This window comes from Anoplophora glabripennis, unplaced genomic scaffold, assembly GCF_000390285.2.
Source record: "Anoplophora glabripennis isolate ALB-LARVAE unplaced genomic scaffold, Agla_2.0 scaffold398, whole genome shotgun sequence".
In the NCBI taxonomy this organism is placed as follows: Eukaryota; Metazoa; Arthropoda; class Insecta; order Coleoptera; family Cerambycidae; genus Anoplophora; species Anoplophora glabripennis.
Genome location: NW_019416485.1, coordinates 186,992 through 202,739, shown reverse-complemented (window position 1 = coordinate 202,739; position 15,748 = coordinate 186,992). Strand labels below are relative to the sequence as shown.

Sequence of the window (15,748 nt, the reverse complement as noted above, 5' to 3'; positions counted from 1 at the left end):
TCTTTTAATTGGAAATTAGGAGTCAATGTAACAAATATCATCAGGCGACGGACATGATAGAATAGTCCAATTCACGATCCATTCATAACAGGGCTGCAGTTTGAATTCTGACCAATAGGAATTCGATAAACGCAACCGATGTCGACGGATGGACTAGAGATGGGCGCGAGTGTCATTTCATTTCTTTAGAACTAAATTAACTTAATTATTTTCTCGTTATTTAACCTGTTCACATGATTTATGGATTTTAAATAAAGGGTACAAATCTTCGCAAGGGTAATATGATATATTTGCTATACATAATAATTATATTTTGCATAGTTTATACACAATACATTTTTGAACGCGTACACATCTCTACCAAAATTTGACCTATTCTTCGGGTTAAAGACACACATTGTCCGCTCTCTGACTATTAGGCCAATCAATAGAGCATTAAATCAGTGATTTTGTGACAAAAATAGTAGTAGCAAACGGACTGTGCCATGATATAAAAGACAGTCTGTAGATATATGCTTATATGTTTCCTACTCGAATTTACCATTTAACTTTTTATAAACATTTTTATGCAAAAAACGCATTTTTTAGTTTTTTTGCGTATAAAACGTAAACTAACGAAGCAATTTGAATGCTATAAAGAGACAACTTGTAGGGAATTGAAATACGATTAAAACAAGAGGTCGATTGATCCGATCGGACAACTAGAAACGAAGAAAACCCAGAATAATCGGAAAATTTAGCGTTTTTTTAAAAATTTATTATTCCGCCATTTTTTAAGTTGTAGACCCTGTGCACAAAAGTAGTGAATTATATGTACTTTAAATGTGCTTAAAGCAGGTGTTGTCGGACCATTAGTTTTGGCACAATTGCAATTTGAATTTTTTGGTGCACTATTTTGCAAAGTTTCTGCAGGTGGTCCAATTTTAATTTTTCAGCCGGGTTTTAAAGGTAGATGTGTAATACTACACAAAATATATTCTAATTTTCCGATAAAATGATGCGAAATAGGTGAAAAACTCCTCCAAACATGCTCAAAAACGACCGAGCGCGCGCACGTGGTCGAGTAGTGGGGAAAGTCGGGAGATGAGGGGCAGTGGATATATAGGTATACAATTTTTAATATGTTAGTTACCTACCTATAGTATAGTTTAATATTATTGTAAGTGAACACCTAAATATGTACCTATTCTTTGGAACAGAATAGTATTTTATTTCATACTGTCCGGTATATTGCTATTTCCCGGATTCATTTGCGGCCGGTAAGTGAGCTATTACAGTATCATAGCCGGTAAATGTTGCCTAGCAACGTGATATTAGACATGTCACAAACAATATTATAAAGTGACAGATCAAGCGATGTGAAACAAAAATTTGATAATATAAAATGACAGATCAAGCGATGTCAAACAAAAATTTTATAATTTTAAGGAAAAAATAGAAATTTCTGCTCGTTAAAAATAGAAATACAGTATGAAATAATAGTATGCAACGATCATGTAATGATGGTTATTAATACACGAGCATTAACCTGGATACGAAACGAGCCGAAGGCGAGTTTCGTTTGGTTTATGCGAGTGTATTAATAACCATTACATGAGAGTTGCATACGCTATTTTTTGTACATCCGATAAATAATCAAAAACCATAAATTTTATATTTTTATTGAACACAATAGGTAACAGTAATTATTCGTATTTCTATAAAAAAAAATCTACAAAATTGTAATTAATACCTCGGGTATTGGTATTGCCATAGATACAAGAAAACTATAAACATTTTATTTGTATTTATATTCAACATATAATAATTGTAATTAATCCGATTTCTTAAAAATATTAAGATTATTTATTGTGCAGTTTGAAAAGTTTATTCCAGGTCCCACTGATCTGGAAGTGGAAGGAATATTTACATTTATTTCATTATTGCTAGTCTCAATAGAGTTCAATATTGTATTGGAAATGCTGATTTTATTCTGAACCGAATTTTCAATGTAGCCTTCTGCCACTGAATTGGATTTCCAGCCACCATGGCGTTTTAATGTAGTAATATCACCACCGGCATCTACTAATACGGTTGCAGATGTCCTACGAAAACAATGCCCTGTATATAAATTCGGATCAGGCAGATTTAAATATGTTGCTATTTTCTTCCCTATATCACCAAATTTATTAATACCAATGTTTTGAATTGTGCATTTTCCATTTAAATAATTAACGAAAAAAGATGGGGTGGGGCAAATTTTAGGCCGTAGATTCATATATTTTTTACTAATTTCGTAGTATTTGCCGGTAATTGTAAATGTTCGTTGTACTTTTGTTTTAGTTTCTATCACATTAACAATTAAGATTCCATTCATATCTTTGACATTTTCACATTTTAGGTCATGTAGTTCATGCCTTCGACATGCTCCCATTATTCCAAAAATCATTGCTACCTAAAAAAAACAACAATAATAAATAAAGAGAAGAAAAAAAAAAAAAAAAAAAAAAAAAAAAAAGCAGGATGACCTAGGCTGGTTTCGAACCCGGATCTCATACTGTAGTCTAGTCCAAATTGAGCGCCTTAACCCGCTCGGCCACGAGTTCGGTTTATGAGTTTGCTCGAAATTAATGAAATATACCTATCATGCATGAGTCGAATGGAAAATGTAATCATGAAATTTTTTTAAAAATGCAATGTTAGATAGATACTTACTTTTAAAAATAAAAACCGTTCATCGGGTGCTTCGTCGATAAACGTTTTTATTTGTTCAGGTGAAAATATTTTTGCTTTTTTTCCAACATATCCTTCGGACTTTCGCTTTAATAAAGCTTGTAGTTTCTTATATTTAGAAATGTTTATATTATGGTTTATATTTACCAACGTTTTTATTATTGAATAATGTGTCCATGTACTAGATGATTTCATAGTTTCCATCAATTCTTGAAAATAAGCAATTAAAACATTTTCGGAGAATGTCGAAATATTATTTGTATTTCTCCAGTCCATAAACCGTTGATAAAGTTTTTCGTACACTTTCTTAGATTTTTGGGGTAAAATATTTTGAACTGCATTTTCTGCTTTCTCCGATATGTGTGGAGGAGTCGATGGTAATTCTTCTATATCGCTGATATCAGACATTTTGATAAATTATCGAAGTTTAGCTAGGTATCTACGAAAATTTAATACGTACTGATTTTGACATCTAAAATAATTACATAGGAACCTAGGATAAACGTCAAATGCACAGCATGCTTGATTGAAAAATTATGGGTTTCTATTGATTAAAAATCTGTATCGTAATGAAAAATCTGTATCGTAATGGGTATCATTATGAAACGGATTATGGGCATATAAGTGCATTGTTATAATACGGGTGTAGAAAAAATATCATACAATACACGACCGTTAGGTGTTATTACAGTACTCGTTTTTATTCCGGACTCGGCTCCTACGTCGCCTCGTCCGTAAAACAACTCGTAATGTAAAAAGTCACCTACCGGACTTGTAACGTAATAGTATTTTGTGACTTGTCTAATATGTTGCTAGGCAACATTTACCGGCTCTGATACTGTAATAGCTCACTTACCGGCCGCAAATGAATTTACTGGCTCTGATACTGTAATAGCTCACTTACCTTACCCCAACGACACCCCCCCCCTGCCCGCTAACCTTTTCTGTTTCAGAGACAGCCAGGATCAAGAAACGAAGACAACGACAGACACACACATACACACCCCCCCTACCCTCCTTATCCCTCCCCTCCCGCGCTAGTCTAAGGGCCACCTTAGCAAAGCGCATCCCAGGCTGCATAGCCGCACTACCCTACCCAACCATACCACACATAAACATGACACTACCCCCGGGGTTTACACAGACGAGCCGGCGAAGCAAGAAGAGCGCCAGAAGAAAGGGCCCTAGCCGGCGGGGCCCAGCCAGGACAAAAGGAGGTCCCACAAAGCGCCTACACCGGCCGCATTTGCGGTCGGGGTAGACGACGGATGGGGCCCACCTACGAAGGCTGTCCAGGCCTACACGAGATGAGGCAGGATAAAGAGGGATAATCCCCCTCGATCCCAAATCATTGAGGCCAATTTCTAGCCATTTCGCCCTTCCACAAATAAGATCCACTCCTTATTTGTGGAAGGGCGAAATGGGCGTTGACTATTGGACGCCTTCATTATAGCCATCCTTGTCTATCACGTGGATTTCTATGGCTTACTTTATCGCTCTCACGTAACTTCTGATAGACCATCGGTACTTTCCTACACTGTATACTATTCAGTACTTTTGTGCACAGGGTCAGCACTACAACTTAAAAAATGGCGGAGTTCTCTACACATTGTCTCTTTATAGCATTCAAATTGCTTCGTTAGTTTAGGTTTCATAAGTAAAAAACTCAAAAAATGCGTTTTTTGCATAAAAATGTTTATAAAAAATTAATTAATGGTAAATTGGAGTAGAAAACATATAAGCATATATTTACAGACTGTCTTTTATATGAAGGCACAGTCCGTTTGCTACTAGTATTTTTGTCACAAACAAAACCTCTATTGTTTATCCTATATTAGGCTAAATAACAGCCTGGCATTTTGTACTTTTAAGTTAAATTTTTCATAAATAAAACATTACTAAAGTTACAATAACTTAAACCTCTATCATATATTATTGCAAGAAATATGTATATTATAAGAGCGCTAGGTATACAGTGATGGATCAAGCTATTTTCGATGTCTTAACTATATACATAGAGTGAATACAGGTGAGATTTAAGAATGCCATATATACAGGGTAGCCCATCGAAAACGTACCGAAAAACAGGACAAATTTGTTTCTGAGGGGGACAACTTTTGGCTCAAAAAGCATACCAAAATCTTCAACCCCCTAAGTGGGGGTGCTATCCCCTAAATTTTTTCAAATGGGAATGGGGGTCAAGTGGGGGGTCATTAGAAAGGGCTTTTAATTCTCTATACATCGATTCTTACTTTTTGAAAATCGATTCATTATTTTAGAAAATATGCAGCTTTGAAAATACGAACAATATTTTTGACGAGAAATGCGAAAATCGATTTAATTTTACTTCAAAACTTACGGTATTAGTCAAGTAAATGCTGAAAATGTTGTCCGCCAACTTGCATACAATGATACAGGTTGTCTTCAAACCGTTGTCGAACATTCTGGAGCACTTGCGGTGTTACTTCGCGACATACATTAATGATTCGTCCTCGCAGATCTTCCAAGGTATCAGGTGGAGTGCTGTAAACTTTGCTTTTAATGTGCCCCCAGAGAAAGAAATCTAAAGGATTTAAGTCGGGTGACCGAGGGGGCCACTCAATTGCACCTCTTCGTCCTATCCAGCGTCCTGGAAACGTCTCATTTAGGTAATTGCGCACATTGAGCGAGTAATGTGGAGGAGCTCCGTCTTGCTGGAAAATCAGTTCGTGTTCATTGTAAGCAGGGTCGTCCTCTATGATATTTGTTAGAGCTGGGTCGATGACATTTTGTAGTAAATCCAAGTACATATCGCCTGTCAAATTTCCAGGAAGGAAAAAAGGACCTACAATGGAATTTCCAAAAATACCTGCCCATACATTCAACTTCTGGGGGTGTTGGGAGTGTGTCTCATGGAAAATCCTTGGATTGGTATCAGCCCAGTAACGACAATTATGGCGATTCACTAAACCATTCAAGAAGAACGTACACTCGTCCGAAAAACACACATTAAAGAGGAAATTATCGTTTATCGCTCGTTCAGTCATTATTTCGCAAAATTGCAAACGACGATCAAAATCGTCTTCATTTAGCTCTTGCACTAGCCGAATCTTATAAGGATGGAATTTGTATTTTTTTAATATTCGTTGGACACTTGTACGACTCACTCCTGTCGCAGTAGCCAATTGCATTGTACTCAGCGTACTATCCATTGCCACTTGCCCCAATACCGCTATTTCCGTAGGTTCATTTAGTACCGGATTTTCAACCTGCCTCTTTTTGTTATGAACGGAGCCAGTTTCGCGAAATTTGGCCACCAATTCGCGAACAATTTTTCCAGACGCATGTTTCTCAGGATGCCGTTGGTTGAACAGTTCGGCGACCCGATTTCCGCATTCATTGTTTTTGAAAAAAAGCTCAATAATTTCTACTCTTTCTGGAATTGAGTACACCATAATTAATCAATTTAAAAGACTCGGCAGTATTGGTACTCTTCAACTACAAGTCACAAGACAGTTATCTAGCAACTTCTTGTGGCCTATCTAAATACGAAACAAAAAGCGGACAATTTTTTGCTCACCAAAATCAGGCTAAAGAATTCGCAAATCAAAAAAAAAAACAGCGAATTCTTTTGAAGGAATTTACCAAGCTAATACCGTAAGTTTTGAAGTAAAATTAAATCGATTTTCGCATTTCTCGTCAAAAATATTGTTCGTATTTTCAAAGCTGCATATTTTCTAAAATAATGGATCGATTTTCAAAAAGTAAGAATCGATGTATAGAGAATTAAAAGCCCTTTCTAATGACCCCCCACTTGACCCCCATTCCCATTTAAAAAAATTTGGGGGATGGCACCCCCACTTAGGGGGTTGAAGATTTTGCTATGCTTTTTGCGCCAAAAGTTGTCTTCCTCAGAAGCAAACTTTACCTGTTTTTGGATTTTGCCGAAAAGTTCATTACTACCCTTTAATGCCTTGCGGTACGTTTTCGATGGGCTACCCTGTATATGAGTGACTATTGCTACTTAATTAATATTAGAATGCTGATTATAAAATAGTTAAATATTTCACTGTTAATTCAACAGTTGAAGAAAGTATGACAATAAAATTGAACACATGTTTTTTCCTGCACTTGTTCATGTAGCTACTTTCAATGTTCTATACATAATAGTAGTAAAAATTTACAGAGTAAAGTAGGTGAAATTTTGGAATTCTCTCTTTAAGAGTTTGTTGATCTTCAGTAATATATAGTACCTATATCTAAGTTTTATTAATAAATTAAACTTCCCAGAACACCCCGTACTTCCGCAAATAGGCTTTTCCAGAACTTTTTTGAGCAGTCATTCTATACTTCTTAGGTTGTCCTATCCTGCCATTACAGTACAAATAGTTCGTTATGTCATGAAACACCTAAGGCTTAACTACTTTTATTTGGGTGCATGTAATATGCAATATAGAAATGAGGTGATAGAAATTATGTATTTGACTGCAAATGTTCCGCTTTTCCCTAAGCACAGGGCCTTCTAGTGGAATAAAAGAATTTAGAAAGTTTTAAACTCATAATACCTTGTATGTTAATAAATTAAAATATAAAATAATTGGATATGTTCACAAGATTGATATATGTTTTTCTTATTTTTGCCATTGGCTACAGTACTAATTTACTTTGGTGGGCTAGCGCACTAATGTGTTGTAATTAACCATTAAAATTTCACTTATATTCTATAAAAATCTTGGTACCTAATTATTTTGCTATGAAAAATATTTATTGTATTATTTTAGTAAATGAAACCAAGGTTTAACTCTTAGTAGTTTTATTTATAATTTAGCTGAAGCAGAAATCAGTACAGATAAATGAAGGCAAACTTGTAAAAGATTTTTCAAAAATAGTTCATTATTATTTTGTACAAAACTGGTCATTTATAATATTCTCAGACTAGAGGTGAAAATAACAATAAAAATAATTAAATTAACATTTTTATTATAAAATTTAATTTCTCAATTTACAATTTTTAATGAAGTAAAATATAATAACATTATAGGTACTTTAATGACTATTTAAGTAATCACATGCGTATATTTATACATTTTGACCTGACTGTTTGTATTGCCCTATTGTTTAAAAGAAACATTACGTTTTTCCTTTTAAGCAAAAGGTTCAGATCCACAGTTAAAATTTTAATGTTTCAATAATGTTGTTAGTATTTGATTATATTTTTTGTGTGGTGGTACAATTTCTTCATCTACAGTCTACGAAAAATTAAAGATATTTTCCCATATCTAGCAGTAAATTCAGAAAGGAGTTCTAAATATGAAGACTTTCTACTTCTAACGGTTTACATTTCATAGTTATGTTATCAAGTAAACTTTCAGATTTTAATAGTCATACCTCAAGGCAAAAATTTAATAATATGACAAACAGGTACATTATGTGGAAGTATAAATTTTCAAATTATACAAAAATGTTAGGATCATCACAAAACTATGATTTTTAATGAAATAGATATTGGTAATAAAATTTAATTACGGAGTATTTATTAAAAAAAGTAGGATAGGACTCTCTTATTTTTAGTAGTAATCACTTGTACATTTGACTTGATATTGGAAATGTATACACTGTGCCTGTAAAGTAACACATAACTTCAATATGCAATATTTGTTTTCGGGAAAACACTTGGATGCATCTACTTTAAAAAATTTTAAAGGAAAATTAACCTAGTGTACATTTTCCTTCAGAACTATTTTAACTGTTCGATCCTGTTTAAAAATTAGGACATTTTTCTGAGTCATTCAGTATTTTAATAAATATTATCTTACCGTTGCCATGTAAATGCATAAAATATGTAATTATTAAAAAAACTTATTTTGAAACTGAAAAAAATTCTAAAAACGTCAATGACTTCTATGCAGGGTTTCAAATAAGAACTTGTCTAAGTCTTATACCCACAAAAAAATTGCCTGAACCTTATTTTGATAAGGTTTATGCGTAATTTTAGGGACACAGTATATATTACATTGGTAAAATATCTAATAAAGGAAAATAATAATAATAATGTAATGACCTACTGAAATGGGGAAAAAATGTAAAAATGAATTTAAAAATTTTAATATGCAATTAAGTTCAATAGAAATAGCTATTCTTTTTTCTTAGTATTTTTAAACACTTTAATATATTTTAATTTAAAAATTATAATGCAAAATATAATGTGCGTGATGCAGATAACGAATTTAAAAAAATATATGTAAGATAAATAAACTTTATCAATTTTCGATATGGGATTTATGTAAAGGAAATAAGTTAACTAAAGAGAGAAATCTTAACTTTCATTACATCTTACTTCGACTTTCATGAGCTTTTTTTACAATAGCCAGTTTAGAATGTGGATCTAACACTGGAAGTTCTGTATAAGGGGGGTCCCGTGTTCCATGCAGCATTAAAGTCCACTCTTTCACAAATCCAGTTTGTGGAATTTGCGAGTTGAACTTCGCCTGAAAATGTATTAAGATATAATACGTATACTTTCAAACAATATAAAATTATAAGCGCCCGCCAAAATTTCGACTCACAAAAAAGTAACAACACTAATAATTTTTTTTAATCCATAGGGTTTTAAGATACCTAACTTAAATTTTTAAAATAATAAATTTTCGTTACCTGCCACTGGAGCATTATTCCAAATGCCTAGTTGAATTAATAATAATCAAAAAGAAGTATAAAAAATGTCAACTATATAAATTAGTTCTAGTATTTAGGATGGCAAAAACTATTAAAATAATGACGAATCATTTCATCAAACATTCATATTTTGGGTATTTCTTTAATTTACAGGCAGCCAGATAATGTCATTTTAATGGGGACAAAATACTGCACAAAAATGTGTTTTCGAAAAAAATCATTAAGGAAATGTTGCTTTGATGAATTAAGCACATGGTTAAAATTTTGGCACTTATTTCTGGGATATCCCGTATACATTGAAAATGTATCTAAATCTGGGATAGATTTGATTATGATCTTTTTGCGACAGCCAATATTGCAAAGAATGCAAAATTGTACTTACATACATGAAGACCAACATTTATAATATTTTGAAGTTGTCAGAATATAGACATTTTAGTTTTGTAAGTATTAAAAAATAATATAAAACATTAACTTCTGTATGATTTTTGATGTAATGAAAAATAATTATTAATTTCTGTAAAACTGATGGTCAAAATTACTTGAAAAATGTTGAAACCTGTAATTATTGTTTAATACGATGAACGGATGAACAACAGGTAAGACACCTTAAAAATTGATCCATGAAAACAATTTGGCTTATTTGGTTTGCCAGGGACGGATTAGCTCTAGCACAATAATGTCACTTTTTTTACACCCTTTACGATAAAGACACAAAAATAATATTTGTAGATAGCTTGAACGTTAAACTAAAAAAATGCACCAAAAGATCGATATCGTTAAAATCAACTGTTTTCGAGAAAAAACTGCTTTTGTTTAATATGATTTTTATTACATCTGTAAAGAGAAATAAATCGATGAAATTGGCATTCTTTCCGTGCCTATTTAAAAAAATGCTACTTTTGTTTACAATTTTTCCTAAAGATAATTAAATTACACAAGTATTTTAAAAGTTATTAAAAAAGTCGATTTTCAGGGGCGTCCTTTAAGGGTCTGTATCTCCGTAGGGAGGCCCTATAGGGAAAATTTTTATAAGTATTTGTCATGTTATTTAATGTTCCCTGTATAAATCCGAGAGATTGCCCACATATTCTGGGATACTCTGTATAGTGGTGCTGTGATTTATATTTTACCCCTATTTTGCTTTGGTTACTGTTACAAAACCAGTTTTAATTTGAATCACTCTTACCAATTCCTCATTCTATTTTCTATAGATTTAATAGATCATATCAAAATTTTCGACTTTTTGGAGCATCATGCACAATTAAAATTTTTAGCTCCATAAATATTGTTTCTAAAACAACTAAGGTTGTGAAGTAAATTGGTTTTTTGATTCATAAGGTGTCTATCACAAATGTAACACAGAAAAAACGTGTCATTAAATATGTATGGAATAATAATAATTATACAGTCTGCTTTTTACCTCAAGTAACCATGTACCCTGCGGGTACTCTCCCCATGTATGTGTGGTCATGAAAGGCCACTTTGAGAAACCATCACGAGAATCGTCATCATTTTGCCTTCTACTAAGTATCATAGACCTAAAATTAAAAAATATATATCAATATCTAATATCTAGTTAACAGTAAGATTATTTGTCAGTAAAACCGCCAGATAGACTAGTTTCAAACTTATTAGTTCTCATTAGTATGCCACAGGTGATATTAGCTGTTTACTGGATATTGTAGGTATAATGCAATGCTGGACAGAACATTGCTCAGAATAATAGTTGCTTCCCACAATACAGCTACAGATTAGCGGGTCGCTCTTTGCTAGTAGATACAAAACAGGGTTTTGTGCCAGCACGCACTGGGTATCAATAACAAGTTATTATATGCTTTGTAGATATCTCACCCACAAAAGCTTTGAAGTCAAAACTGTTCTTAACCATTTAGGTTGGTATTTATGAGGGAAATAATAATCCACATTTGTAAAAGTCGAGCATATTAAATATTTTTAAATTAAAAGGCTTCTGGGGAATTATTTTGTAGGTAGGTACATTTAAAACATTTTTGTTTAAGATAAGAATGTAAAAATAACGGTTGTCAGCCAAAATTTGGAAAGTCTAGAACAAGGGTCGGCAACTGGCGGACCGCGGTCCAGATCCGGACCGCGGAAGGTAAAATACTGGACCGCCAAAAATTTTTTGAAAATATAAATTACTCAAATAAATTATTTAAAAAATATTTTTTTACGTTTGAGTGCCACCCTTATAATTTTTTCTAGTATTTTACAATTGTGACTGATTTGAGTTTTTAATGCAAATGAAAATAAAAAATTAGTAAGAAATATGAATTTTTTTCTGGACCTCGTTAAAAAATTTCAAAAGTATCCGGACCCCACCTAAAATTACTTGCCGACCCCTGGTCTAGAAGAAAAGCATAAGTCTATAATAGATATTTATAGATAGAAAGTTATTTAAAAAATAAAAACAAACGTTTTCACTAAATTAATTTTTTTCTTGTGATCGGTGAAAGTTACAAATAAAACTGTAGGCCATTATATGTACAGGATGTTTCAGGATTATAAGCAAAAATTTTAAATACGAATTGGGAATCGGAAAATAAGAAAAAAAGTTCCTATGGACATATGTCCGGAAACGATTCGTTAAGGAGTTACGGCCGTTAAAAAATGGCGGTCAAAATCGAGTTTAAAATTTTTTTCTCAAATTTGAAAACAAATAAAATCCTGAATTTTGGTGCAGATGTTATACTGATCGAGGCCCATCCAACCAATATTTTCTCGTTAAAATAATCTTATTTGGAACGGGTGAAATCAACAACACCCTGTATATTTTTCATGAAAACATTTGAGTCGTTAGGATTTCAATTGTTGCAATACATCTTTTGGAGAGACAGATTAATTTAGAAACTTTTTCATCTCTTTTATTTCTTAACCATTACGTGTTAACTTTTTTGTTTTGAGAGTTATAAAAAAATGTGACATATAAAAGTTGCACGAGTTTTTATGAATTTTTCGAAAATGATTGTAGAAAAACAAATGAAGTCCAAACAAAATGGCCGCGGATGTTAACTTTGTTAAGTTAAATGGAACACCCTGTATATTTTTACATATTTGGATAGAACGTTCCTTGTCGAGCATAGTCATGTAGGGTTTGTTGGGTCCATCGCTAACAATAAGCGAGATACTATTAAAAAACGAAAAGAAGGTTTTTTATTAAGAAAATAAGACATCTTGTAATTGTTAAACCTTTTTCAGGCATTTCTGCCTTTTTCCAATTACGTAAGGATTTACAGATTTAGTTATAATATATTTTGACAGATCAGACAATGATAGGTATTTTAACTAAATCTCACTAATTAGGCCGTGAGATGCCTAATTACTCATGGACAATGTTATATGGTAGGCCGTGACAGTGACAGGTAATGTCATGACAACATTGTTATTGTTTGACAGTTTGTATTATTATTTAATTAAAATGGGTTACACAGAAGTAGAAAATTGAAATATTATAGGAATTAAAATAGAGCAAAGTTCTTCTCCATACTCTATTTTAATTCTAAATAATTTTCTACTTTTGTGTAACCTATTTTAATTAAATAATAATATATACTATAAATCAATAACAATGTTGTCGAGGCATTACTACCTGTCACTGTCACAACCTACCATATAATGTCCATGAGTAATTAGACCTCTCACGGCCTAGTTAGTGAGATTTCGTTACATTACCTATACGCATTTTGGACCGTATGATATATCAAAATATATTACAACTAAATCTGTAAATCCTTACGTAATTGGAAAAAAAGCAGAAATGCCTGAAAGAGGTCTAACAATTACAAGATGTATTATTTTCTTAATAAAAAACCTTCTTGTATGTAATATGTATAAATATCCGCGGCCATTTTGTTTGGACTTCATTTGTTTTTCTAAAATCATTTTCGAAAAATTTATCATTCATCATTTTTTTAATTTATCATTCATTTAACATCATTTTTTTATAACTCTTAAAACAAAAAAGTTAAAGGGGGTCAAAATATAGTGAATCACCCTGTACATGTGCAGCCGTAGAAAATATTAGAGTATTTGTACAGGACCAAGACCCTTTTGTACTTTTTAAGGTGGACTAGATTAAAAAATGCAGCAAAAATATGGCATCCCATTTAAAATTTCGAAGTAGGCGAAAACTTCTAGTAGAAAATGTAATACCAAAAGCTTGCAAATGTTTTAATTATACAGGGTGTACCAAAATGAATATCGGGGTTTTAAAGCTTTGTAGAAGTTATTGCGGTTAACTTACACTTACAAAGTATACATCAAATGAACGAGCAACTCAAATAGTTTGTCCTACAAGTATTCGTGCGCGTGCACATGCTCTGGTCTGGGGGTCAGCAAGTCCCCATAAGATGGTACAGTTGCAACGAGACTCCCCTAAATTAAATGTTGCTGAAGCTGAAGCAACTGTAAACTGATGTTTCTTATCTTGATGTGCTACAACAATGACTCTTTCCTCGATTATACACGAAACTGAACCAGAGAACTTTATATAGCAAGATGGCGCGCTGCCTCATTGGCATGCCTTCGTACGCGATTGGTTAAACAACGTTGTTCCCGACAGGTGGATTGGTCGCGAGGGGCCGGATCACAGAGCTTGTTTCGCATGGCCTCTACGTTCACCAGATCTGACACCATGCGATTTTTACCTTTGGGGGTTTGTAAAGGATCGGCTGTATGTGCCTCAACTACCAGCTGACCTATACGACCTACGACATAGGATTAAAGCTGCAGTTGCATCAATTACTCCAGACACACTGAGCAAGGTTTGGGACGAACACGGCTATCGACTCGATGTGTGCCGTGTGACGGAGGGTGCTCACATTGTACACTTGTAGGACAAACTGTTTGAGTTGCTCGTTCATTTGTTGTATAATTTGTAATGGTAAGGTCACTGTAATAAATTCTACAAATCTTTTAAAACCTAGATATTCATTTTGGTACGCCCTGTATTACCCCACTGATCTTATTTACAATTAGGTATTTACTATTTATAGGTAGGTACTGCAGGTAGGTACACGATGGTTTAACTGCTACTATTACTACTACTACTACTACATACTACTAAAATACATACTACTATTTTCATGGGCGTAGTCCCGAATTTTCCTAAGGGGGGGAGGGGGTTGGCAAGATGAGCCAGTTTATTGAACAAAGGGTATAGTATGTGAAGTCATGGTGTCGGAAATATCAAAATAACGAGCGTTCAAATAAAAACGTGGTCAAGTTGGTTCTGAAAATTTGGACGTAGGGCGTAGCGTATAGCAAATGAACTTAAACGTCATCTGTCAAAGCGCTGTATCGCCGCTTTGTTATTGAAACTGACAGCTGCTATACAGCTCGTTGAGAAATGAGGTTAAGTTGGTCGCTATAAGCTACGCTCTACGTCCAATGTGTCAGAGCCAACTTCGACCACGTTTTTATTTGAACGCTCGTTATATGGTTAACCCGAGGAATTTAGTGCAAAAGCCTTCCTACGCAACGGCCAAAAGCAAACAGTGGCCTAAAGTGATTCAATCTTACTGTTTTAGACCAAACGTCTCAATTATGTAAACAAATATATGTACTTGTTTTGGTTTAAATTTTTATATTAATTAAAACTATATAGAACGAATGGCCAGTAGTAACAATGTAATTTTTGAAACATGCAGCATGCAGAAAGAATTAAGGTGGGCTGTGGCCCCCTTGCCCCTTCCTGGCTACGCCCCTGACTATTTTTATTAAGTTAAGTTGCGATTTCTTGTCACTAGTAATTGGTTCGATCCACATTTTTTTAATATAATATATTTTTAACATTAATTAATGAGAGAAAAACAAAAATGAACTGATTATTGGTTCCAATCTTACCTGGTGCCCATTGGAGAAGTTAAAAATAGCTCGACGTCGCCCCTGCGGCTAGCATTCAACGTTAACACCGCTTGTACATGTTCCAAATATCGAACTTCAGTATTTTCTCCCTGGCAGGAGTTGGTCGTGATTTTTAAGGTTAGAGATTTGTTCGAAAGAATTTTTCTGAAAAACGAAAACATTCCTTCAGAAAATTTTACTTTTATTGTCCACTTTCAATCAATTTAAATGATCAATTATCAAATTTGTAAATTCCAATCGTATATTTCAAATCGTAGCAGACTTGGATGATTTGAACAAATAATGGCCTTACCAATAACAAAATTTGTAACTGTGACGATCAAAAATCTAACAAATGTAGGTACATGTCACTGATAATACTGTAACGAAAATAATTATTGTTTGTATAAGAGTTGAAGCATACAAAAGAATATTTTAAACACAGGGTATCCCGATTGGTATTGTGGCTATACTTTTGTTTTATTTTTTGTAGAATACTGAATATTTGCCTTTCAAG

General features: G+C 33.4%; 2 protein-coding genes across 3 annotated transcripts in view; both read right to left on the bottom strand.

The window, feature by feature from the left end:
- Positions 1 to 1,654: 1,654 nt before the first annotated feature.
- Positions 1,655 to 3,360, bottom strand: LOC111691603. Of its 2 annotated transcripts, none has more exons than XM_023454681.1 (2): positions 2,695 to 3,360; positions 1,655 to 2,434 (listed from the first exon to the last, which is right to left on the bottom strand). In XM_023454681.1, the coding sequence occupies exons 1-2, from the start codon at positions 3,118 to 3,120 to the stop codon at positions 1,814 to 1,816; spliced, it is 1,047 nt and encodes a 348-aa protein (XP_023310449.1). In that variant the 5' UTR covers positions 3,121 to 3,360; the 3' UTR covers positions 1,655 to 1,813. The 2 variants fall into 2 exon arrangements, with proteins under 2 accessions (XP_023310449.1, XP_023310450.1); XM_023454682.1 differs by having other exon boundaries at positions 2,860 to 3,360.
- A 4,195-nt stretch (positions 3,361 to 7,555) lies between these two features.
- LOC108909206 (neuroendocrine convertase 2) overlaps positions 7,556 to 15,748 on the bottom strand; it is a 134,187-nt gene continuing 125,994 nt past the window's right edge. Inside the window, exons 10-12 of the mRNA XM_018713462.1 lie at positions 15,232 to 15,396; positions 10,790 to 10,907; positions 7,556 to 9,179 (exon numbers count right to left, since the gene is read on the bottom strand). Of these exons, the coding sequence (XP_018568978.1) occupies positions 9,018 to 9,179; positions 10,790 to 10,907; positions 15,232 to 15,396 (445 nt within the window). The 3' untranslated portion in view covers positions 7,556 to 9,017. The remainder of the gene's footprint in view (positions 9,180 to 10,789; positions 10,908 to 15,231; positions 15,397 to 15,748) is intronic.